At 38.5% G+C, this 25,996-nt stretch overlaps 1 protein-coding gene across 3 annotated transcripts in view; it reads right to left on the reverse strand.

The window, feature by feature from the left end:
* Nucleotides 1-185: 185 nt before the first annotated feature.
* LOC135788075 (Fanconi anemia group A protein) overlaps nt 186-25,996 on the reverse strand; it is a 59,350-nt gene continuing 33,539 nt past the window's right edge. For all 3 annotated transcript variants that reach the window (XM_065291158.2, XM_073813411.1, XM_073813410.1), the window contains 32 exons: nt 18,948-19,024; nt 18,374-18,515; nt 18,154-18,287; nt 17,909-18,019; nt 17,643-17,738; nt 17,466-17,528; nt 15,465-15,547; nt 15,319-15,379; nt 15,085-15,134; nt 14,905-14,981; nt 14,667-14,765; nt 14,140-14,258; nt 11,508-11,578; nt 11,200-11,299; nt 10,642-10,817; nt 10,468-10,561; nt 9,809-9,982; nt 5,126-5,199; nt 4,907-5,035; nt 4,545-4,614; nt 3,942-4,099; nt 2,867-2,975; nt 2,720-2,779; nt 2,534-2,638; nt 2,341-2,456; nt 2,076-2,199; nt 1,919-1,981; nt 1,742-1,844; nt 1,529-1,604; nt 1,305-1,449; nt 1,148-1,231; nt 186-805 (listed from right to left, as the gene is read on the reverse strand). In XM_065291158.2, coding sequence (XP_065147230.1) covers nt 725-805; nt 1,148-1,231; nt 1,305-1,449; nt 1,529-1,604; nt 1,742-1,844; nt 1,919-1,981; nt 2,076-2,199; nt 2,341-2,456; nt 2,534-2,638; nt 2,720-2,779; nt 2,867-2,975; nt 3,942-4,099; nt 4,545-4,614; nt 4,907-5,035; nt 5,126-5,199; nt 9,809-9,982; nt 10,468-10,561; nt 10,642-10,817; nt 11,200-11,299; nt 11,508-11,578; nt 14,140-14,258; nt 14,667-14,765; nt 14,905-14,981; nt 15,085-15,134; nt 15,319-15,379; nt 15,465-15,547; nt 17,466-17,528; nt 17,643-17,738; nt 17,909-18,019; nt 18,154-18,287; nt 18,374-18,515; nt 18,948-19,024 — 3,224 coding nt within the window. In that variant the 3' untranslated portion in view covers nt 186-724. The remainder of the gene's footprint in view (nt 806-1,147; nt 1,232-1,304; nt 1,450-1,528; nt 1,605-1,741; nt 1,845-1,918; nt 1,982-2,075; nt 2,200-2,340; nt 2,457-2,533; nt 2,639-2,719; nt 2,780-2,866; nt 2,976-3,941; nt 4,100-4,544; nt 4,615-4,906; nt 5,036-5,125; nt 5,200-9,808; nt 9,983-10,467; nt 10,562-10,641; nt 10,818-11,199; nt 11,300-11,507; nt 11,579-14,139; nt 14,259-14,666; nt 14,766-14,904; nt 14,982-15,084; nt 15,135-15,318; nt 15,380-15,464; nt 15,548-17,465; nt 17,529-17,642; nt 17,739-17,908; nt 18,020-18,153; nt 18,288-18,373; nt 18,516-18,947; nt 19,025-25,996) is intronic.

Consider the following 25,996-nt stretch of genomic DNA (forward strand, 5'->3'; position numbering starts at 1 on the left):
GTACTGCAGGTGGTCCGTGTAAAGGCAAAATGAAATATAAAATATATGTTTTTAAGAAAAATATATTTTTTTAAGAATCTGTTGTACTAATCTGATGACCAGTTATAGTTTTAGTGCTAGTAAGCCTATTTAGAGCTGCAGATAAATTCAGGACTTTGTGTAGACATATTTTATTATGAGTAATATGAGGTGGTCCGCGAAAATTCTTTATTACAAATAGTGGTCCACACACACAAAAAGTTTGAAAACCCCATCCATCACCAGCGGGTTTTACAAACATTTCAGAGGATCTTGTGAGCTTTATAAGATATGTACAAAGAATTTACATGCTACTAAAGCCTGTACAACGGCTTCAAAATTAACTTAACCATTTTTACATTTTAAAACTTTTATTATTTATCTAAATTCAATTGTAATGAGGATTTCAATTAGAAAAATGAGATATAGAATGAAGCAGAATGTTTCCAAAGTGCCTTTGAATGAGAAATTGTGTTAAATGCTATCTAGGTAGGCAGCACACTATGTTCTGGAACAGATCTAATCATAGATTCTCATAGATGTCTCCTGATAGCAGTACTTAATGTTTTTAACATCAGTCCAGCACAGAAAGACATCAGAGACATCTTAAAGTGAATAACGTCCATTTACTAAGAATAAGAGGTTTTGTGGAAGAACATCACACACACAGCAGATCAGATGTAGTTGTCTCCGTTTGTTGTGCAACTCATGTGAAGTGTATGTCGCTGCTGGACGTGCCGAGAGCCGCTGAGATCTCTGAATCGAGCTGCTCATAATCTGACTCCAGCTATGTGACAAACACACAAACAATGACGACGTCACATAGGAACTGACAGCAGAGAAACACATAAACATTGTAACTGAAACAAAACAGAAAGCACAAAATAGGGCTATCAATCGATTACATGTTTAATATTTATAACAGCATAATTCAGCTCAAACCTGATTTCAAAAACAAAATCTATAGGTGTATTGTGTGCATAGATGCTTCTGTTTGTATGTTACCATTTCAATGTACGAGGGGTTCACTCTTGGGAATGTTTTACTAACTGAACTTCAATGATGATTTAAATCTCACTACAGAAATTATGTAAATGACCTGATATTGTTTGTCGGTCTGTGTGTATACCTGTTTCCTTTGGCTGAGTGTCAGGCTGTCTGCTGAACTCAATGAGATGATGTTCATCAGTACCTGCCGAGCTTCCAGAAGAACCTGAGACAGACAGATCACATTCAGCACATACAGAGAAGAGGAAAGTCTGAAAAAACTGAGACGCTATTCTGACCTGATGCTGCTGTGAGCCATCATTGTGATTAGAGATGTTCAGAAAAAGTTTGTTGAGATCTCTGTAGTTTCCAGCGGCCATATAGAGGAAACCAGCAGATCGCACTGTTCTCATTAGAACCTCTGACTCCAAACCAGTGAGAATACTGGGAAAAGAGTTTGATTTATACAAAACATTATAAAATAAAAGGATTAGAGATCACGTGAACAGCAGTGTTTTCATACCTGTAAAAGGCAAACGGCATCAGTCTGAGCATTCGCAGTGACATCACACGAGATGTGAAATGAGAGAGTCTGTGATCTATAAGAGACAGATAATAATAACTGTCACTCAATGGACGTTATGTCTTCCTGTGGGTGGTACATGACACGAGCAAAGGGTTTGCACACAGGTAATAAAAAAGCAGCTGTCAAATACATGAATGGAAATGCACAGACCTGATCCCGACGGATAGAACAATGGCAGCCAATCGGAATCATCCAATAAGTAAGTAAAGAGAGCCACGCTTGTCTCTCTAGCACGCTTCCAACACCCTGAATGCTAAAAACACAGTTGTTTACATCATCAGTCCTATTAGTTACATCCATATAAGTAAATGTATACGAGCATGATACCTGTCCATACAGGTGAGCGGATATGAGCTCTATTACACTGTACACAAACAGGAAGAGCAAAACCTACAGACAAGAACAACAACAAGATTTCACAAACTAATTCTGAATGATTAAATATTTAACCAGAACTATTCATAAGACTGAGGTCTGATCTCACAGGTCTGTTTGTCTCCTTCAGCAGTTTAAAGTCACTATCTGGTCTCTCCAGAAAACTCTGTAGACATGCAGCCTGTAGCCATGGTGGCGCTGATGTCACAGCTGATGCAAGCCCCTGACTTAACCTACAAAACATAAACAACATAAAGATCATGTTAAAATGCATTCATTTAAGCTGAGGTGAATGGTTCGGATAAATTTATTTGATGTTGTGCTGAATAATTATCTGTTAATGAACTGTAGCGTGTTATGTTTGAGTGTCTTACCGCCTGCTGCAGACGTAACAGTCGTCCAGCATCTGTAGCTGTTTAGGCAACACGTCACTTCTCGTCAAACGCCTCCACTGAGATCTCAACACCGCAGAGAGATGCGACCACCAGCGCTACACAACACATTACAGTCATTCTCCTGTCGTATGCTGCAAAAACATCTGAGATCTTTAGTGCAGAGATGTTTTACCCCAGCAGACAGCAACATGAGAGGACACTCCACACTGAACTGAGACAGACAGTCGTTCACAGCGTCAGTGGGCCGTTCACAGCTTACACTCGCACTCAGAACCGCCTGTAACAACAAATCAACACTAAACCACATCATCACTGAAGAGATCAGCTCACAATCATATCTGAGATCAATCTGATGTACTTTGAGGAAGTCGGCTGTCAGTCTGAGAGACAGTTGACCAGTGGGATCGCATGACCTCTTCTGTGTAAAACACAAAAATCCATGACGACACAGCAGTACATTATAGATAAAGATAAAGATCAGTGTTATTAAGGAGATGATGATGACCTGAACATCATTTATGTGTTTCATCAGTCTATCACAGTCCAGAGATTTTCTTCCTGTTGTGTCTCTTCTGACTGTAACCAGCAGGACAGCAGGAACCATTACAAGAACCCTGATCAATACAAAAATGATCTTGATTGGAAAAGTGTAAAAAAAAAGGCCTAATTCCAAAACATATATCCTTACACAACCTTAAAAAACCGGTACAGCTGACAACAGAAATGTTTCAAGGGGATCAAAAAAGTGATGCACTTGGGTGGTTTGCTTGTTGCTTAATGTCGAAGTTATTTGCTGACATGTATAAACCATAAACCATTATGGTTAGGATTTGCAGCTGTAATGAAGCACCAGTAGGCTGAGGATCCATTTGCAAACTTTATTTCACTCGTTGTCGTACAGGCAGGGTCAAACACCAGTAAACACATATATTGGGACAAGGCAATCTCGTGTCAAGGCAGGCAGCAAACAATCACAACAGTCGAAATACAGGCAGATGTCGGTGCAGGCGGCGAGCAATCAGAATAATCAGTAAACACTCCAAAATAAGCACGGGAAAATCAGACAGAATAAACGCTTAGAAATGATGCCGGGGCAAATCAAGACTTTGCGAACAGAGTCCATTCTGAGAGTCTTAAATAGGCAGAGTGATGAGAACCAGGTGCAAGTGAAATCAGTTCAGGTATGTGGGTTTATGGGAAATGTAGTCCGAATGAAACTAATACCCAGGGGATGGCTCCCTCTGGTGGTGATCGAAGAGCGAAGCAGGAGCTTCACTCGTAACAGCAGCACATGTGTTGTCAAAACTGTTATCTTAATTTGCATATCCTTATTTAAAGAAGCATTTCACCCATAGTAACATTAATCTTTATTGAAAGTGTGTCATATTTGTAGTCGAAATGTAACATACATTTAGAATTTGGTGCCTATTTGATTGAGAAAAGGGGTGTTTGTAGTCTCACCCCCTTAAGAAAGATATTGGACTTCCTTCTTTCAAAGATGCAAACTAAAACCAATAGCACAAATAACTGACATCTGTCAGTGAATTATAATGTAATCTAACAGCTTTATGCTGATATACCTGCTGACATTCTCTAGGATTTGCTGATATTCCAGCTCATGTCCAATGTTGTAGAGGTCAGGGGTCACAGTGCACCTGTCCTGGATCAGATCCCAGAGGAAATGACGCTCATCATCAGATGTCTTCTGCGGACTTACTGCCACCTGATACAACAACACCTACAGAGAGAACAGCCTAAAGGTCAGGATTAACAAAACAATAAGAAACAATTTCTTCATAAAAATTTATTTATTTAGAAAGATACAATATGTGGCCCCACATTTGTGTGTTTGTTTAAAGGCTGTTAAGAGTGATTCTACTTCATGACACACGATAGCCAGAGGCACAAACACTAAATCAGGATAGCTCAGTCAACTGAGAGGCTTTGAATCATCTAAATCACCTTTAACCTGTAAAGCCCTCAGTTGTAACATTACAACATCAGTTTAAGGTCTAATAAAATATACCTGTACTCTTTAAAACCACATTAGCCCCATTAGTGTATGAGATCGTGTCACAACATGTGAACATGACTGTGAAGTCTGATGTGCTCTAAACGCTCTGCATTTTTCACAGTCTAAAGCAAAGAAATATAAGCAATAGTGTAGAGAAATCACACAGCACCTGTAGGAGAGACAGCAGGTCAGGCAGACAGCTATCTGTGTGTTCACAGGAACTCCCTGATATATTTGATCTGCAAAAACACAGAGGACAGTCAGTCAGCACTACAGAATAAATGTTTATTAGTTCTGTGAGACTCCTGTACAATACGCATTTTCACCACAAGAGGTCACAAAGTTATAACAAAGCCATAGCTTGATGATGCTGTTAAAGCGTAGAAGGTTTACACAAAAGGCCTGCTACCAGGTACACCATGTTTATATGTAAGTCAATTGGATTGTACCCATGTAAAGGCAGTAACACTTCAGCTGTGAACATACTGAATGATAACTATAATTATTATTCAGTGGAAATATGACACTTGCGCAGTATGCTGGTCTAAAACAGCAGAGATGATGTGACTGCAGATTTGAGTGACATCTCCTCCACAACCTCCATCACACACAGACATGGGCAGATAATACTGCTCACACACCCACTGCTCATATTCTTGCCTGAAGCAGAAAAACAAGAGAGTTCAAGACAACCAAATACTAAAATGAATGACCCAATTACAAGAAATACCAGAGAAGTATAAACAGTACCTCTCTGGATCTGTCAGCGCATCTTGGCTGCGTTGTACATGAAGTTCAGCTGTGAGCCACTCCGAGAAAGAAAGCTGATGAAAGCATGAGAGTATCACAATCACATACACCGTCCATCACCCATTAAATCATACAATGACAATATGAATCAACTTTATCCACCAAGTGTGCACACATGCACAAAGAATATATTGTGGTTTCAGGAGCTTACATAACATACAGTATATACATAAAGCAATGTAATATAATATAATTAAAAATAAAGAATTGAAAGAATATAGCTAATAGCATGCACATCCAAATCCCACTTAAATCTTTGTATAAGTAAGTACTGTAACGCTGTACATTTACTACTGTAAAAAAGCATGGACACCATTCATATAAATATATACATACATATTTATATCGTGTGCATTTACATGATTATGCATGACCTAGTGTAGGATTGCATTAGAAACAATGGAAAACATACGCTGGCCGCCGGTGTAAATGCTTTGGTATGCACGCCTGCTAAAGCGTGGGTGTGCAAAATGTTCATGGTGGAGATGAAACGGTTTTTGCGCCTGGATGATTTTGTTCACAAAGATTTGTAACGTCTGAGGACAAAACATCTGTGTGCAAACAGGTTGTGTCCTGGGTGTGAGGGGTCTTTGATGATGTTACCTGCACAATCCCTCAGTCTGGAGATGTACAAGACCTGGAGGTTGGGAACTGGCACACCAATGAACCTTTCAGCAATCTTAAAAGTTTATTATAGTTTTCTTCTGTCTGATTTAGTGGCTGAACCAAACCTGGTGGTTACAGATGTACTGTACACAGGACTGAAGTGAAAAAATTACACACCCCTGTGAAGCACCAATGCTAATGGCAGTGCCGGCATGGCTGCAGACCAACTTTTTTACTAGGAGCACTGTAGTCCTTGACTGAAATTTTAGGAGCGCAAAGCTAAAGTCCACAAACAGGATTTGAGCGTAAGCCCCTGGTCTTTCAAGGTGTTGCAGCATCATGTTAACTGCATCCTCCACTGACCTGTTTGCTCAATAAGCAAACTGGAGGGGGTCCAGCGAGGGTCCAGTAATGTTCTTTAGGTTGGCCAAAACCTGTTCTCATCAAAATAATGAATCTATAATCATTTAGCTCTGTAATCTTGGATTCCTTAGGGATGATTGTGGAGCATTTGCGGCAGGAAGGGGCAATCCTGTGAAGTGTCAAAGATTTGTGTAAAGATTGGTAAAAACTGATCAGCATAAGCTTTCAGACAGGCAGGCAAGAAAAAAATCTTCTTCACAGATCTCAGATGCAGGCTGATCATCTGATCAGGTGGGGAGAAAGTGGGCAGGAGGTGGTAATGGTTGAGAGTAGAGAGAGTCAGTGCAAGGTGTGGGTATGAAACTGGATCTTTCAAACCTCCAATAGAGCCCATTCAGGTCAGATTCATCACAGAGGTGGAGATGACATCGGGTGTGTCTCAATCAGCGCCCTTGTTCAGTAGTCAGGGCACTGATCAGGGAGTCGGCCATTTTATGGGCTGTCTTAATCACAAAATCTTTCCAGTGCACTGGAACCTTTGTTTCCTAAATGCAACTCAATAACCAATGAGCATCGATGGTCCCTGTGTTCCCTTAAGCCCGTAATACACTACACAATTTTTGCTCTCCTACAATATCATTACCTTATCACACTGTGCGACATGTATTGTTTAAACTCGGGTACGAGAGGCATGTAGAGTGTACGTACGATGATGACATGGAAGCTTCGGCGGCAGCGTCACACGTTGCACAACGTCACCAGCATGCACTCGTGGTAAACAAATACCAGCGTGCAGGTCGTAGCAGCAAACAGGTCATGTCGAATTTCTGACACTGTCAGAAAACTATCGTAGGCTATCTTTGGACGCAAGACCGGGAAAACATGCCGTCTTTGAACCTCTCTCATTGTATGACATAGGACCACCGATGAAGAGCCACAATCACAGAAATCGCGACGATTGTTTCACGATGGCAATCTTTCGTCTGGGACAGCCAATAATCGTGCAGTGTATCCCGGGCTTTACCGGAAATATATATATATATAAACACTCACCAGGCACTTTATTGGGTACACCTTACTAGTACCGGATTGGACCCCCTTTTGCCTTCAGAACTGAGATGATTTGCACTTTATGACATGGCGCATTATCCTGCTGGAAGGAGCCATCATAGGATGGGTACACTGTGGTCATAAAGGGATGAACATGGTCAGAAAGAATCCACAATGCTCAATTGGTACTAATGGGCCCAAAGTGTCTCAAGAAAATATCCCCCACACCATGACACCACCACCACCAGCCAGAACCATTGATACAAGGCAGGATGGATCCATGCTTTCATGTTGTTGATGCCAAATTCTGACTCTACCATCTGAATGTTGCAGCAGAAATCAAGACTCATCAGACCAGGCAACGTTTTTCCAACTTCTACTGTCCAATTTTGTTGAGCCTGTGCGAATTGTAGCCTCAGTTTTCTGTTCTTAGCTATCAGGAGTGGCACCCAGTGTGGTCTTCTGCTGCTGTAGCCCATCCGCTTCAAGGTTCAGCATGTTGTGTGTTCAGAGATGCTCTTCTGTATATCTCGGTTGTAACGAGTGGTTATTTGAGTTACTGTTGCCTTTCTATCAGCTCAAACCAGTCTGGCCATTCTCCTCTGACCTCTGGCATCAACAAGGCATTTGCGCCCACAGAACTGCCGCTCACTGGATATTTTCTCTTTTTTTGACCATTCTCTGTAAACCCTACAGATGGTTGTGCGTGAAAATCTCAGTAGATCAGCAGTTTCTGAAATACTCAGACCAGCCCTTCTGGCACCAACAACCATGCCATGTTCAAAACACCTTTCTTCCCCATTCTGATGCTCGGTTTGAACTTCAACAGATCTTCTGACCATGTCTACATGCCTAAATGCATTGAGTTGCTGCCATGTGATTGGCTGAATAGAAATTTGCATTAACGCGCAGTTGGACAGGTGTACCCCTTATAAAGTGGCAGGGGAGTGTATATATATATATATATATATATTAATTATATTTAAAATGTAAATATATTCTTCCAATTTTATGCAATGATATGTAGGAGAATAATGACAGTGTTTTTCACAATGTACTGTTTAAAATTTAGTCATAGAGATGTTGGTTTTGCCGGTTGTTGATGAGTAACAGCTGTGAGTGATCACAACGCGCTTAAGCAGCCACATGACATAAAAATAAGTGAACAGTGTCCCAATCTCAAGTGAGCTAGGGTCCTTACTAGTGCCTTGGGAGCTAGGGAACAAATTGAGACACAGGGATCATGTGGCTAGTGATGGCTTTCAGGCCTTTTCACACTACAGCAGGGGTGTTGGCTGAAAACTGTTTTTCTAACTTTTTGGTACTGTAATCTCCTTTCAGTGCATAAGGATTTGTCTCCACTTCTGTAGGCATCCTCTTTGGCCTGGCAAAGTTGTTGAGTTTTGCTTTGAGCCAAGGTTTGTCATTGTAAAATCACAAATTACTCCTGGTAGGAATGCATATAACCTCACCAAACCTGACATATGAGGTCACAGTATCTGTATAAGCCCATCCAGATTCTGCTCTGCCTCACTGCTTCATCTTCAAGAAGTAACTTTTTATCTTAGATTAAGCTGATTTAAGTTTTTGCCTGTATGTTGGGAGAAGATGAACGAGTGATCAGAAAGTCTCAAGGCTGCTCTGGGTACAGAGTAATATGCATCCTTTATTGTGTAGCAGTGGTCCAGGATATTTCAGATTTTGGTGGGACATGTGGTGCGTTTGTATTGTGGCAGTTCACGGGTGAGGTTTGCTTTGTCAAAGTCATGAAACATGTCTCACAACCTATCATTTTCCCTTATAATTCTGCGATGCAATCTGCTTTGAAAAGCTAAAAGCCCGGTAGAGGTAACGCGCAGTTCGACATTGCCTCACTCAGCCATGTTTCCATCCAGCAGAAGCCACCCTAGTTGAGAAGTAAATCTTTTTTTTTTTGGAAAGGGAGTGGAGGTTTGCCAGATAGATACTGGGAGGCGCGGTTCTAAAGCCACACTGTTGGAACTTTACCAACGCGCCAGTTTGCTTTTATTTATTTGCTTACATTTACACCCACCCATATTTTGTACATTCTTGTTTTATGAGTTAAGCACTTGCATATAATCAGATTTAGCCCGGAGATTTCCCAATTCCCAAACTAGGACAGGAATAGATAGGAGTGAACCCTTATTAACCATGGTTTTATTGTGGTAAAAGTGTAGTAACCATGGTTTTTTTTTGGTGTATTGATTACTATGATTTTACTACACTAACCATGGTTTAACTATGGTTTTTAAAAAACATAGTTGTCAAAACCATGATTATTTTACCATGGTTTTATTCCATTTTCCATGTTTTTTTGTTTGTTTTAACTGCAGTAAAACCATGGTTCATTTTCGTAAGGGAAATGTTGTGGTGGTGGCGGGGTAAGATGCCTGTGTATATAGTATATAGGAATCACCTGCTAATTAAATTGATTATTTGAATAAAATCCAAACACCTTTCAAACTTACACCATCACCCATCGATTACAACATAACCCAACAAACCAACCATTACTTCATCATACCAGCTCTCGATATCTTGATATCAAACCATGAATTACTCTATCACAGATTCTGTAAGTACCTGATACTGAGGCAGTTTTCGCAGGCATCTGATCTGTTTGTGACTCCATAGAGCTATAGCCGAATCTTTTACCCTTCCAGTGAGTTCAGATATCTCTGTTTTTATTTCAGACTCATATTCTTCATTCATCTGTGCTCGAGTCTCTACGATGAGTCTTGTCATCACATATAGCATCTGTAAATGCAAACACACACACACAAACACATGCACACACGCGCACGCACGCGCACACACACACACAAACACACTTAAAAGTTAAGAAAGCTGACTGAAAATGTTTATGATATTTTGAACATTTGCTCAAATGCTTGAAATGAGTTTTGTAGACAAATATTATATCTCCCAACATAATTACAAAACTAAAATCTTATTAAAAAAAAATTGTTTAAAGTAGCCAAAAAGAGGACAAACTCTTTAATACTCTTTAAAAATCATCTTAGGGTGAGAGCTCAAAAAAGCTGCTGTGATGTTTTTAGCCCCAATATAATTCAATTTTTTATAGTCATACCATGGATTGGTTTTATGCCACAGTTTGATGAGTTTACTATAAAATGAGAATAATAATAATGAAAACACTAAATGTTACACTAAACTTTTGTACATACAGTATTGAGCATTAAGTTATAAAACATGTTTTTTTTAATACAAACTAATTGTACCGTTTTATAAAGTCTTTCTGGAATGAATTTCTGGAGTTCTTCTGACTGAGCGTTGGCTCTGCACAGCCCATAAGAGAGAGCAGCAACACAGAACCTGAACACACAAATCACATTCAACGTTTATAGTGCAGTTAATGCAGAGAAACAAAATGTTCTGTGTTTGTGGACTGAGACCTGAGGCTGAAGGCCATGTGGGATTTGGTGGAGCAGATAAGGGCATCAGAGAGATGCTCAGACAAGGGAAGAGTAGAGTTCATAACCTGAAGCTGAGGACACGTGTGTCTTAACTGATGCAGCTCAACCAGAAACGCTGCCAAACCCAACATGTAAGCTGAAGTCAAAGAGCTTCCCTAAAAACACACAGTATTAAAACACAATAAACCATTACAAATACTGTAAATAACAACAGAGCATTTGCTATAGAGCAGAGGGTTTCCAACTTATATGGCCTACCAATGATTTTTTTAAACATTCAGAGGACCAGCTTTCCAAATATTATGTATCAGAAAATTATTCAAAAACTAAAAGCACTGTGACATGCCTTTTACATCACTATCAAAGGTACCGCTATGTACACAAGCTAGGAATGCCACCAAATTAATGGTGAAAATTATAAGAACAATTTGATATGAAAAAAAACAAGATTTGTCAATTGAAAAATACATTTGGCAGTAGTCTACAACTGACAAAGCAGCCCACCAGTTGAGAATCACTGCTATAGCGCATTCATACCTGGTTCTGTAACAGATCCCAAAGTCTGTGTATCAGGACGGAGACAAGCCATCTGTGACCCAAAAGAACTTTCAAATAGACACTTGCCCATGAACCCTGCCTGAAAACAAACATCAAACACCTCACCTGTTACAACACAATAGAGTTAAACCCTCATCTCAATCACTACAAATGTGAGAAAATGTTTGTTCTGGTATTCAAATAAATACAGCTACCTAATGAAAAAATGTAAATACAAAATGCAGAGCAGCTAATAACTTTATAATACAGCAATATAATAAAGTGGTTTTGGGATGTACAGTATATACCTGTTAGCAGGGTTGACTTTAGATGCATCCAGTAAACACATGCAGAAATTTTGCAAGATAATATTAGCAATCTGAAATATAAAGACAGCTAAACAATAGTTCACATAATCATAAATAAATAATACAAAAATATTAGGAAGTCAGTTAAACACAGAGCCTTTAAAAAATATTTACCTCCAAATGTTATTAAAGTACATCGCATAACTTTTAGCTGAAAGCTTTTAGATTTTGAAAGATCTTATTTTTAACCATCTTTCTCTTCCACCTTCTACTAAAACTCTGATATTCATCGTCTCTATATATATCACCTCTCTAAGGCTACGTTCATACTGCAGGGCTTAATGCTCAAATCCGATTTTTTTTTTAAATTAGATTTTTTTGCAAGGCCGTTCACATTTCCAATTAAATGCGACCTTTTGTGATCTCCTGTGTGAACGTGAAATGACCCAGAAGTGACCCGCATGCGCATAAGAGTACTCAACGGTCAAGGACGTCACTTGTAAGCTAACGTTAAACATGGATGTCAACAACGGTGTAGTCAACAGCGGAGCTCTTTTTGCAATATTAAAGTTATTTTCCCAACGGAGCCAGCACAATTACAATCTTCTAGGGGTGTCCTCGACTAAGGATTTACATAGTCGAATCAGAATTGTCGAATCTTTCCATAGTCGACCGCTAGTAAAATCATATGGTTGTGTGCGTGGGTTGGGAGGGGGCCAGACCAGGTACAAATTGGCAACTTTTATTTTCTTTCACAAGCAGCACACAGAAACAACTTTCTGATAAAGTGACCAAAACTGTCTTTCAAGTGATGAACGAATTCAAAACTGACGATGCATTTATATATAATTTTTTTATGTTTTTTTTTTTAAGGTAAAATGTAAGGTAATATTTGTTTAATTATTCCTCATAACATAACAAGCCACGATCTACAGAACATCACACAAAAAACATTTTCATAACTAAACCTAAAAAAATAACAAAGGTGATCCTGCCTTGGAAATCTCCGGCTACAATTCAGTGTTTTTATTTAATTTGGAGATTTAGCGCGTCAAGCAGTCATGACCAAAAAAAACCAGACAAATGAGAAATGACAAATAATATGTGATTGTTACTGTAAATGATAAAAACTAAGGTTTATATACAATTCATTAAAAGTTAATTTATAACAAGAAAAACACTGAAATTAATGATTTTATAGACACTTCGCGTTATTATTTAGCACAGAAATACCTGCTTGCTTGCTTTGACTTTGATCATCTCTGTATTCACTTTAGATACAGAAAGACCTGATGATATTTTATTTATTACAGGAATCTCTTTGCTATCATTTGAAATTGAACAATGACCATAATTTTGAATCACAAGAAAGACATTCGTGTCAGGCAGAAATAAAGGTTTGGTGCAGATATTTTCCGTTTCAGCACCGAAATTTAAAGAAATGGTTTACCTGTTTTGTAGTTTAACTTTTGACAAGATAACCAGTCTGTTTTAAATACATTTTAAAAACTTATACCCGTCGAAAAACATCCGTTTTTGTATGTTTAGTTTGATGAACTTCTAAATATGAGATGCAGAGCACCTAGCCCGTTCGGCTAAATTGCATGCGCAAGCATGGCCAGCACGCAATAGCGCAACATCGATACAACGAAAAGCAATCCAAAATTTACAGATTTAAATTAGATCAGAATTTACGTTTATAATAAATACAATTTTTTTATAAAATAAGGTCAGAAATAACAAAGTGCAGAACAAATGTGCAAAATGTCTCAAGTGCACGGAAACAAAACACAAGCCAAATAGATAAATCAGATAACCCAGAGTTATTTATAAATAAAATAAAGAAATTATTAAAAGAACGAAAGTATAGTCAGAATTGCCAGCTTTGTCTTTTAATGTAGAAACAAAGAGGCAATGGTTTATAAACATAGAAACCTCTTATGGACGTGTAGACCGGTCACAGGGGTTGTTGGATTTATAAACGCATTTAAAAAAAATATTTATTGAAAGCTGCTACTTCACATATTATTTTCAGCATTATAATAATATGCTATATATTAATATATTGGGAGAAAGCTGTTATATGTGAAATCATATAACGTGTGCACCCATACGGCCAAAATATAATGATGTGGAGCAGTGTTAGCAACGTCCGTCATGGCTGTCGTCATCTCGTTCCCACCTATTTCAATGCAGAATTATGACGTTTGTAGCGTATCAATGACGTATGGGTCGGATCTATGTGCCCTGGTTGTTCAGAGGGAGGTCGCATTTCAAAAGATCGGATACGTGTCGGATTCAGGACCACATACCCAAGTGGCCTGGGTCACATTTGAAAAGATCAGATCTGTGTCGTTCAGACTGTCATGAAAAGATCAGATACAGGTCGCATAGGGGCAAAAAAAATCAGAATTGGGTCGTTTCAGCCTGCAATGTGAACGTAGCCTAACTACTCTCCTTGTTCAAGTGTTCAGTTTTTTAGGGCAGCCATACAGTGCCCCGAGTTGTGCCATGATTTTCCAGTTTTCTTCTGATGGACCATAGATAAAAGCTAACTGTGATTTAACACCTGGAGTGTAAATGGTTAATAAAGGCCCTGTACAGTGAAAGCAGTAGTATTATGTGTTCATACGGCAACGTGTGTTAAATCAGGAGACTGAAGTTTCAATGTGATGACATCACTTCCTGTCTCTTCATCACTACCAACACTTCTCAGACACAGTGAGACCTTGGAAAGCTGAGCACAAACATCTGAGAAGACATAAGACAGCATGGTTTCCAGATCTGTGTGTGAATATATAAAATATGTGTGTAGGGTAAACTTATTAAAGCCCACTATAAATAATAAATTATTTAAGATAATTCAACCCTTTTGTTAGAGAGTCGGGCTTGTAACATGAAGAGTTGACAGTTTGAGTCTCACGGCCAGCAGGTTGTGACTGAGGTGCCCTTAACCCCAACTGCTCCCCAGACGCTATAACCTTCAGTGGTCTTCAAAACCATAACAAAAAGACTCCTGCCATATATCCCAAGTGTTATAAAGGCATATGATTGGCGAAACAGCTAAAACATAATCCAAGTTGCAAGACCCTCAGCACCCCTACACCACATTTTAATGTGTGTGCATGTGTGTTTGTGCGCGTGTGTGTTTGTGTTTACCACCATCAGGAGCTCCATCACTTATAATTTTCCTCAGAGTAAGAAAATGTTCTTGTAGAACCGTTAGAGAATCTTCATCCTCCAGAGACTTGCACGCTCCTATAAACACACAAAACAGAGTACAGCTCTCATTGCTTATACCGTGTGCTTTATTTAACATTATTTAACACATAACATTAAACCACATGGGCATACAAGAAGTACACAACATAAAGTCATGATGGATGTGATGAAGCACCTTCCTGTTGTGTGCGTGTCTCTCTTTGACAGGACTCTCTGTATGATGTGTAGAGAGCAGCAGGAATTTTATCTGCTCTGGAAGAAAAACATTAATTTTATCATACACAAACTATGATCATATACACAGAGATACGAGTATGGTGTATTTTAAATAAGTAAAATAAGGTGACGCACATACTTTTTCAGGGCCTCGATGAAGCTCATCCTGGCATCTGCTTTCACAGGAAGCTGCAAAATATATAGTTTGTAACTACTTGCGTATGTTGCAAATATACATGCACTTAGCAGAAAAATCTTTAGTCAGTACTCTTCAGGGGCCAACAGAGCCCTTGGTTTATTTTGCAGCACAATATTCCTGACTAAACTGATCGATAAACATGAGAAGCTTCTGTAATCGATCACGACAACTCACCACACGTGGAGAGAGGAGAGCGGGTAGAAATCGAGAGAGGAAATATGGCCTCCGAAAAATACTGTAGACAAAATGGACAGCCCAGTTAGAAAACAGTTTGTTTGTGCATAAATGTGTTGTGTAATGTCTGTGTTTACTGACAGTACCTGGCCTCTATTACTGTAGCTGGAACTTTATTGGTGGTTGTAAAGAGAGTTACAGCTTTCTCAACATCCTGCTGAGCTGGACACTTAACATGCACACACACAACTCATTAAACTCAAACATTTACACAAGATTTATTCAAAAGCACCTATTACACATTCATTCATTTGACCTTTCATTCAATGTGTAATATAGCTGTTTGTACATGTAAACAATCTGCAAGGTTATAAATCCCAAAGTCAATGCTGTAAAAAGAGTTTAAAGGGAGTCTCCAACAGATATCAAGTGTTAAAGCTGTGTAACTAAATTGTGAACTAAATTAACTTACAATTTATTCATCTTCAAGCTAAAGAAGCCTTAATTGTATGCACTTTTATCTGACGCTGTAAAGTTTAAAACAATCAACAGTTTACTTGGTCCTGACTCAATTCAGGCATTTATACGTGTAATATAAAGTATTTAGTAACAGCAGACTGAGTTAGCCATAGGGCTGAGAATCGTACGTCTGCTCAGACCCTGATGTGTCTCTAAGCACTTTTTCACGTCAAATACAGTTTTTATAAATATGGACTTGCCGTGGATTTTTGCGTATGCACTCGCAAAAACGATGCAATCTGTGCGTCCGCACGCTTTATAAATGAGGCCACTGGAGTCTGTTTAAGTTAATACGTTTGGAGATGGGGACTAGAGCTACTCTGACTGATAAAAAAACCCCAAACATTTGGAGTTTGCTCTGCACAAGAAGAACATGCTTAAGTGAGCCATGCCTTACCAAAAAGAGCTTTCAGAGGAGCTACCATCAAGAATTGTTGCTTTACATAAAGCTGGAAAGGGTTACAAAGTTATTTCAAAGACTCTAGAAATTCACCAGTCTTCAGTTTGTCAAACAATCTACAAATAGAGATGCTTTGGAACTGTTGCTACTCTACCAAGAAGTGGGCGACCAGTCAAAATGACACCAGGAGCACTACAAAGATCATTGGAACTTGCGAACATCTCCATTCATGAGTCTTCAATACGTAAAACACTAAAAAAGCAAAGTATCCATGGCAGAGCACCACAAAGGAAGCCACTGCTTACTAAAATAAACATTGCTGCACGCCTGAAGTTTGCAAAATAGCACTTTGACACTCCACAGCCCTACATCTGTCTTGGAAAGGGCTTGTCATATTTTCATGAAAACATCATCCTAACTGTAAAGTATGGTGGAGGAAATATCATGATTTGGCCATGCTTTGCTGCATAAGGGCCTGGCCAGCTGGCAATCATTGAGGGGAAGATGAATTCCCAAATATATCAGACAATTCTTCAGGATAATGTGAGAATGTCTGTACGTCAGCTGAAACTGTGTAAAAAGGTGGGTGATGCAACAGGACAATGACCAAAACACCGGAGCAAGTCCACAACAGAATGGCTTCAGAAAAACAAAATCTGCCTTTTGGTGTTGCCAAGTCAGGGCTCAGACAAGTAAGAAAGAAAAAGTATGTAAAGCTTTTGGAATTTCATGGTTTTCTGAATAAATTTGTCATAAAATGTGATCTCATTAAGTCGGTGGTTCTCAACTCCTCGTATATATATATTATCTCAGCTTTTTGCTCAAAATTTTGTATTTTTGAATACCTACTAATAGTTGAGAGGTGATGAAAAGAGAAGAAAATGAAAATAGGATTTCATTTGATATATTATATGTTTATATTTTTTACATTTTCTGTAAGGCAATACACTTTTGAGAAAATCATAAAATATACTGGTGCTGGCTGCACTTATTAGTATGAACAAAACAGTGTGTTTTTTTTCTACTTTTTAAATCATGTAAATGTATTATAGATCCCGAAAATAAAATTATGAACTTAAAAATAAACATAATATTGTCTCTTTAAACTGAAACATTGAAACACATCTGATTAAACCAAACTATTTCAACCCAACTTTTTAAACTGAAGCATTTACACACAAGTTAATAAACCGAAACCCTAAGCATTCACACAGGACATTTGACTTACATTAACAACGCCTGCTGCTGACCCATTCACCACCTCAAATATCCCCGTCTCCTCCAGTGACACCTGTGACACATTACAACACAACAGTCACTCATACAGTAGCATATATCCATCTACTTTCTGTCCATGAGAGTACACCAAAGACAACATAAGGATCACACTAAGATGTGCTTCAACCTTCAGATCTGCCAGACGAGTCTTAGTAAGGGTGATGTATTCCTGCAGGAGAGCACGATGCTTTGCCCTGATATATGGAGGATGCATGACATGAACCTAGAGAAATATTAGAATAATAAAAGAAATGAAAGCAGATATCAACCCATGATATCAGTTTCATGTAATACATGCTGTATGCTACATGATATTACTAGCTCTACAAGTATTGGTAATTAGTTTGCATAGAAAAATGCCACATAAACACAGAGTGTCTATCATAATCTGACCTTCAGATATTGTGGGGGTTCAAATGGTACCAGATCTGACAGGAACTTAAGGAGAAAAACTGTGGACTTCTTGCTGCTACTATGATAACCACTGGCTCCACCAAACGACAACTGAATGACAAAATCACTTCTTAATAACCACCAAGCATAATAAAATACAAAACATCTTAACTTGCCACAATGGGTACAATCAGGAATATGCTATATCAGCATTAAATACGTAAGCACTGAGGAAAATCACAGACTTTAAACCAGTCGCTGTAGGAAGGGAAGACAACGGGACCCTCGAGTGATGCCTGTCGGGCTAACAGGAATGATGTAATCATTTTCTCCACATCATAAGTTTCAAATGCAGATCTCAGCAATCTGGATAGCAGATCTGAACAGACAGAGATCAATAAGTGACAGAATGATTTGTATTGAGGATCTAATGTAAAAACTTAAGAGCTGCGATCAGCTGTGTACCTGTGAGGCAGCTCTGCGTCTGAGAGTGATATATCAGTAGACACGACAGACATGAGAGAACATGACGCCAGTTCACTTCATGAGTCTCTAAAACCTGTTGCAGCTGACATAACAGAGACTCCACACTGGACACAAGACAGATCTGAGAGACAGACAGACAGAAAGACAGTAATGCACTACAACTTAGACGAATTAATACATACCACTCTTTTCTCAATGCGTGTACTTAATCGTTGTACAGCGCGTCCATTATCTTAGAACCATTCATTCATTAGGATCCAAACAGGGATAAATTTAGAAGCCACCAAATACTTCCATGTTTTTCCTATTTAAAGACTGTTACATGAGTAGTTACAGAAGTAAGTATGTGGGCATAAATTATCCCTGTTTGGATCCTGATGAATGAATGGTGCTAGGCTAAATGCTTACATTCACAAAGCACTGTTTAACGATTAAGTGCACACATTAAGAAAAGATAGGTATTTAATAATTCGTCTAAGTTGAGGGAAGAACATAGTAAAATATTTAAAAGCTGATGTTTTCCTTTAAAAGAATGTGTGGTGAAGACATTTACCTTACGAAAAAGAGCTGTCAGTAATGGAGAGGTTTTAGCAAAGGTCCATTCACTCTGTAGAGCAATGGCATCTGACACTACAAAATGAACACAATTACACACACAGTTACACACATAACAATTACAGTCAAGCAATGACACAGCAAAGTTACACTAAAAGAAAAGGTCAGTTAGAGAGGTCAGAAATGTATTTAGCGTTGTTGCCTTATAGGAATAAATGTAGAGGTACAAAATCTTGGTGGATTTAGCAACAAAACATTCAGTAAAGACTATCAGCAGCACAGAGAAACCTGAGTCGCTAAATCATGGTCTTTACAACCATTACTGGTAATATAAAATTCATACTTCCAAGAAATTAGTCTGATATGTATCTGATGGCCATGAACCCAGCCTAATGGACTGAGGCTGCCAATGTATTTGCACTAAACTATTTGCCTGCGCTATCGCCTTTGCCTAGAGAAAAGTGCTGCAACATATTTTCCTGAGGTATTACAAATAATTATTTAAATATCATATAGTTGAATGTAGTTCAATTAATATATGAGACATGATTATTGAATGTTATACCATGGTCTGTTTAAATAGTCGATTCTGATTGGCTGGAAGGTGTGCATTAAAACCGTTTAATGCACAGGTAGTTCCAGTCAGTTTGATTACAGTTAGAAATGAATCCACTACTATAAACATTGGTAACCATAGTAACACAGTTACTCTTGCAGAGCGAGCGAGCGAGAGAGAGAGAGAGAGAGAGAGAGAGAGAGAGCGAGGGAGACGTGAGTGCGTCTCTCTTTAAAGTGCGTCTCTCTCTCTCTATGGTGCTTCTCTTTCAGTTGTCTGTCTATCTCTTTTAAAACATCGCTTCGAAATTTCCAACTGTTTGATTTTTGTTTTCATTTAATGTAATGCATTTCAATAAATGTAATGTGTCCTTATATAGTAATCGTGGAGAGACGCCGGTTTTATTTCACACTTTACATGATTCATTTAAATAAATGACATGATTAGTTCAAATAAAGATTGCCTTGTCATTGTCAGTGTTGCCTGTCATTAATAAATTATTTTAATAAATCATTTAAAGAATCATTAAGTTAGCTATATGTTTAAGCAAGGAGGGGATGGGTGATTCTCACGAAACCATTGGAACACCACGGCACTAATGATTTTAGCTATAAAATGTGTAATATAGTAATATTAAAAAGCATCAGAATTAACACAATACTGTGTTCTACCTTGCACAATGTTTGATTTTAACATAAGAATTTATAATTTGTCAATTTTATCTAATTTTCTGCTTAAATTCTCATTACCGCAATGCGTCTGGCTATGCTTGAACATGCGTTATGTTGTAATTAAAACAAATTAACACAAAAATATTTAGAAAAAAAATAAATGGATGTTTTGCTAGACTACTTTAGATGACAGAAAAATAATTTACTGAATATTCATGTATAATAATAATGAAGAAAAATTAGGAAAATGTTGTGTCCATGCCTGATGTTCTCATCCTCCGAAACACTTTTTAAGCACACATACATAATTTTAATAAAGTATGATTTTGAGTGACCAAGCACATGGACCAGTTACTTCAAGATGGCTACCAGGTAAGATCATCCCTTTATATCTTTCCAGTTAAATTTGAAATATTCTCTTGTCAGAATGCTTACACGACATATTGATTATCATTACCGAAACAGGTAGTTTTCTACATTTGGAATTTTTTTGATTTACAATTTTTTTATGAAAATGTTCTTTATTAAAGTCTAATTATATGCACTGAATAAGAAATGAGCAAAGCCTTCATGGCTTCTCTATTTTTAGCAAAACATACTGGGGTACCTCATCCTCCGCAACACCATTCTCATATACCGCAATTATTTAATAGCAGTTGCGGTAAAGAGAACTTCTGTTTCGGAAATGAGAATTTAAGCATATTGTTTATTACTTTTAAATATCTCTTATGAATTTAATACAAATTTAAAATGTAAAAACTGTTGATATTTTGCTTTATGATGCTTCATTGTAGACAGTCAGCAAGTGAGAAAAAAGCTTAAGGAAAGGCCAGGTTGACAAAGTTCAGGGAGAAACTTTACAACAACCCAGGTAGCCTACCTAAGAAAAAAATGGGGGGAGGGGTAGCCCACGCTTTGGTGACTTTCCTCCCAGTGGCAGCGGGGCGGCCCAAGTGAAGAAAACAAAAGTCAAGCTTGCTTCTCTGGGGATCTTGTGGGGTGCTCCACTCAATCTCCAAGTCCTGCATGGCTTTGAAGAGAATGCGCACCAGTTCCTTGTAGAAGGAGGGCTGTGTGGCTGATGCACCACGTGGAGCCTGGTCCCAGTCTCCGTCCAACGCTCTCAGAGACATCTCATCTTCCTCCGCTGGAAACCCAAAGGAAACAGACATGGCAGCTCCCGGTTCAGGACACAGGCTCTCGGCGACAAACTGAAGTGGTGAGAGAGGGGAGGACGGCCACCTGCGGCTCTTTGCCGGCAGTGGGACACTGCAGTAAGAAACATCCAAGGGCGATGTTGAGCCGGGTCCTGAGCACCTTCATCGGGAGATCCTCACAATAAGGGACACCCTGAGCCAACAATTGCCGCCTTTGGGTGGAGAAGCCCCAAGCAGAGCACACAGAGTTCGTGTGAATTGGGTGGGTCCATCAGACCTCCGCACCACAAGCAGATTTGCGACATCCCGGAACATAGAGAGGGCTGTTTACATTTTAACCTGAATTCAATTTTGCTGCCTATGAAGTCTGTCCTAAAGCATTTCTCATTGTCATTGTCTCATATGGCAGCGAGTCAACACGTCAGCTGTCTAAGCTTTCGGACACAGCCTCTCTCTCTTGCGCATTAATGGAAACAGATACAGAATGATAAAAGGTCAGAAGACCAAATCATATCCAGCAAGTAGGGGTGACCCCGAATAGTCGAAGATTCGATGCATCGATAGGAGAAGCCTGATTCGACTACCAATCTCACAGTCGAATCGTCGCAGATGTGTTATGAAAAGAGGATCATTCAATTTTGGCCGTATATGGGTGCACACATTATATGATTTCACATAACAGCTTTCTCACAATATATTAATATACTGCATATTATGATAATGCTGCAAATAATATGTGAAGTAGCAGCTTTCAATAAATATTTTTAAAATGCGTTTATAAATCCAACAACCCCTGTGTCCGGGCTACACGTCCATAAGAGGTTTCTAATAAACCATTGCCTCTTTGTTTCTACATTTAAAAGACAAAGCTGGCAAATTATATTATGCCTTTCGTTCTTTTAATAATTTCTATATTTTATTTTATTTATAAATCACTCTGGGTTATCTGATTTAACTATTTGGCTTGTGTTTTGTTTCCGTGCACTTGAGGCATTTTGCAAATTTGTTCTGCACTTTGTTACTTCTGACCTTATTTTATTAAAAAAAATGTATTTATTATAAACGTAAATTCTGATCTAATTTAAGTCTGTAAATTTTGGATAGCTTTTCGTTGTATGGATGCTGCGCTATTGCGTGCTGGATATGCTTGCGCATGTAAAGGAATAGCTGCTTTATTCAAAGATGCCTTTCAATGCAAGCAAGTGTAACTTGGTGATTACCAGTGTTTGGAATATTTGTGTATTGCTCTAAAAGGTACACCACGCATTCTATTTACAATTATTTAAAGACCTCCCAAATACACCTCAGCATTTGTTGATGAATTCACTGAACTTTTATCAACAATTTCCTCTGAATTTGATTATTTTGTTATTGTTGGAGATTTTAATATTCATATAGACAATGCAGAAAACAATACTGCAATTGAACTGTTAAATGTTTTAAACACTTTGATCTGACCCAGCACGTGCAAGGTCCTACACACAATCAGGGACACACCCTTGATCTGCTCATTAGCAAGGGTCTAACATTTCATCCACTGTAATCAAGGATGAAGCTCTATCTGACCATTTCTGTGTTTACTTTGATTTATTGATCTGTCCTGCCACTGATGCTAGATCTGTCTATGTCAAAAAAAGGTTCATAAATGAGAACACCAGTGAGGTATTTATGAATGCTATATCAATGTTGCCAAACATATCAGCAGACTCTGTTGATGTTCTACTTGAAAACTTTAACATAAAAGTTAAAGATGCCATTGATGGTATAGCTCCAGTAAAGGTCAGGGTGATCACTGGCAGACGTAAAGCACCCTGAAGAAACACATCAGAAAAGAACATGCAGAAAAGCTGAACGTATTTGGTGGAAAACAAAACTTGAAGTACATTATAGCATCTATAAGCACAGTCTTCGTGCTTTCAATGTAGGCACAGCTAGACAGACCTTCTTTTCAAACATTATAAACAACAACATAAACAACACTCACACTCTCTTTGCTACTGTAGAGAGACTAACAAACCCCCCAAATCAAGTTCCTAGTGAAATGCTCTCTGAAAACAAATGCAATGAGTTTGCAACCTTTTTCTCTGAGAAGATCAGTAATATCAGAATGGCGATCGATACGGCCTCAAATTTTACTGTGGTCAGTCAGATATCATTGCAACAACCTCAGAAATAAGTCATTCTCTCAGAATTTGACATAATCGATATAAAAACCTTGGAAGAAACAGTACAATATCTTAAAGCATCAACTTGCAGCCTTGACACGCTCCCCACATCTTTTCTCAAAAAGGTTCTGCTTAGAAACTGACCTCTTAAAAATAGTAAATACCTCTCTGATCACAGGCACTTTCCCAGAGTCATTAAAAACAGCAGTTGTTAAGCCTCTACTAAAAAGAGTAACCTAGACAAAACCATACTTAGCAACTACAAACCAATCTCAAATCTTCCCTTTATAAGCAAGATCATTGAAAAGGTTCTTTTCAATCAGCTGAACAAATTCTTTAACTCAAATGGCTATCTGGACAATTTTCAATCTGGTTTCCGTCAGCACCACAGCACAGAGACAGTGCTCATAAAGATAATAAATGATATTTGCTTAAACTCTGATTAAGGTAAAATATCAGTGCTGGTGCTACTAGATCTTAGTGCTGCCTTTGACACGGTAGATCACACCATACTCATACATAGACTGGAAAACTGGGTAGGGCTCTCTGGGATGGTCCTCAAATGGTTTAAATCATACCTAAAAGGGAGAGGTTACTATGTGAACATAGGTAACCATAAATCTGAGTGGACATCCATGACATGTGGAGTCCCACAGGGTTCAATTCTTGCAACACTTCTGTTTAATTTGTATATGCTCCCACTTGGTCAAATAATGAAAAAGAACCAAATTGCTTACCACAGCTATGCAGATGACACCCAGATATACTTAGCCCTGTCACCCAATGACTACAGCCCCATTGACTCTCTATGTAAATGCATTGACGAAATTAACTGTTGGATGCGTCAAAACTTCCTCCAGTTAAACAAAGACAAAACTGAAGTCATTGTATTTGGAAATAAAGATGAAACTCTCAAGGTTAGTACTTACCTTGGTAAATGGACTGCATTTATATAGCGCTTTTAACAGACCTATGGCCATCCAAAGCGCTTTACAAGTTTGCCTCACATTCACCCATTCACGCACACATTCATACACCGACGGAGGTGTCAGCCATGCAAGGCGCCATCCAGCTCGTAGTACTTACCTTGACTCTAGGGCTCTAAAAACACAAAATAAAGTCAGAAATCTTGGTGTAATTTTAGATTCTGACCTTAATTTCAGTAATCACGTGAAAGTGATAAGCAACCAGCTTACTACCATCTCAGAAATATTGCCAGAATAAGAGTTTTGGTCTCAAGAAAGGACTTAGAGAAACTTGTTCATACTTTCATCACAAGCAGGGTGGATTACTGCAATGGACTCCTTACAGGGATCCCCAAAAAGACCATTAGACAGCTGCAGCTCATACAAAACACTGCTGCCAGAATTCTGACCAGAACCAAAAAATCTCAGCACATCACTCCAGTCCTCAGGTCCTTACACTGGCTTCCTGTCACATTTAGAATAGATTTTAAAGTATTGTTACTCGTTTATAAATCACTTCATGGCTTAGGACCAAAATACATGACAGATATGCTAACTGAATATAAACCTAATAAAACTCAAAACAAGGTGCGTCAGCATTTAGTTATTATGCCACCTCTAGCTGGAATCAACTTCCAGAAGAGATCAGATGTGCTTCAACAGTAAACACTTTTAAATCTAGATTAAAAACACATCTGTTTAACTCTGCATTTACTGAATGAGCACTGTGATGCTTCACACTGACTGCACTTTGAAGGGATGGTTCGCTTTGGAATGGGGGTTCTGTCATCGTTTTCTCATCCTCGTGTTGTTCTAGACCTGTGTGGGTTTCTTTTTTTCTTGTGGGCACGGGGGAGGATATTTTGGGAGGTGGTGGTGAGTGAGCAGCGGTAGATGACCGTGGACTTCAATGGTGGGAATAAAAAAAAGAAAAAATATGATGGAACTTCTTACCATCATTTCTTAGTCATTTATCACAATACTTTAAAAAAAAAAATTCCTACTATGGAGGTCTATGGTCGCTTGCTGCTGTGTGTTTGCCGTTGTCATGAGCAATCCAGTCCCCCCGAGCAATTCTGCCCCCCTAGGACCCCGTGTAATTCCATTGGCTGAAAAAACTCCTCATGGGTAGCCTTTGTAGCGCCTTATTACAATTCCTTCAAAATTTCGTGATGATTTATATCGTTAGAATGTTGTTAAAATTACAATTGGTCTATTTTAAATTATCCGTTTAATATAGTAGTATATAACTGATGCTCTAGGTGGTGAGATCTACCAAATCTCGTTCTTAGATTTTTTTTAATTAGCTTAACGTGACGTACCAGCTTAGCATACAGCTATCGGGTAAAATAGCTTAACACAAACACCAGTTGCACTCACCGTAATAACGTAATGTCATTTTTTTTAATCCTGAGGTTTAAAAAAATATGTTTCACGTTCAGATAACTTAGTAATCAATAACATAAAATTGAAATGTGTTTTTGTTGTGTAAGGCAATTAATTGGGTTTTTAGGCGATTACGTGTGTCATTAC

This window comes from Paramisgurnus dabryanus, chromosome 23 (assembly GCF_030506205.2).
Source record: "Paramisgurnus dabryanus chromosome 23, PD_genome_1.1, whole genome shotgun sequence".
NCBI classification, from domain to species: Eukaryota; Metazoa; Chordata; class Actinopteri; order Cypriniformes; family Cobitidae; genus Paramisgurnus; species Paramisgurnus dabryanus.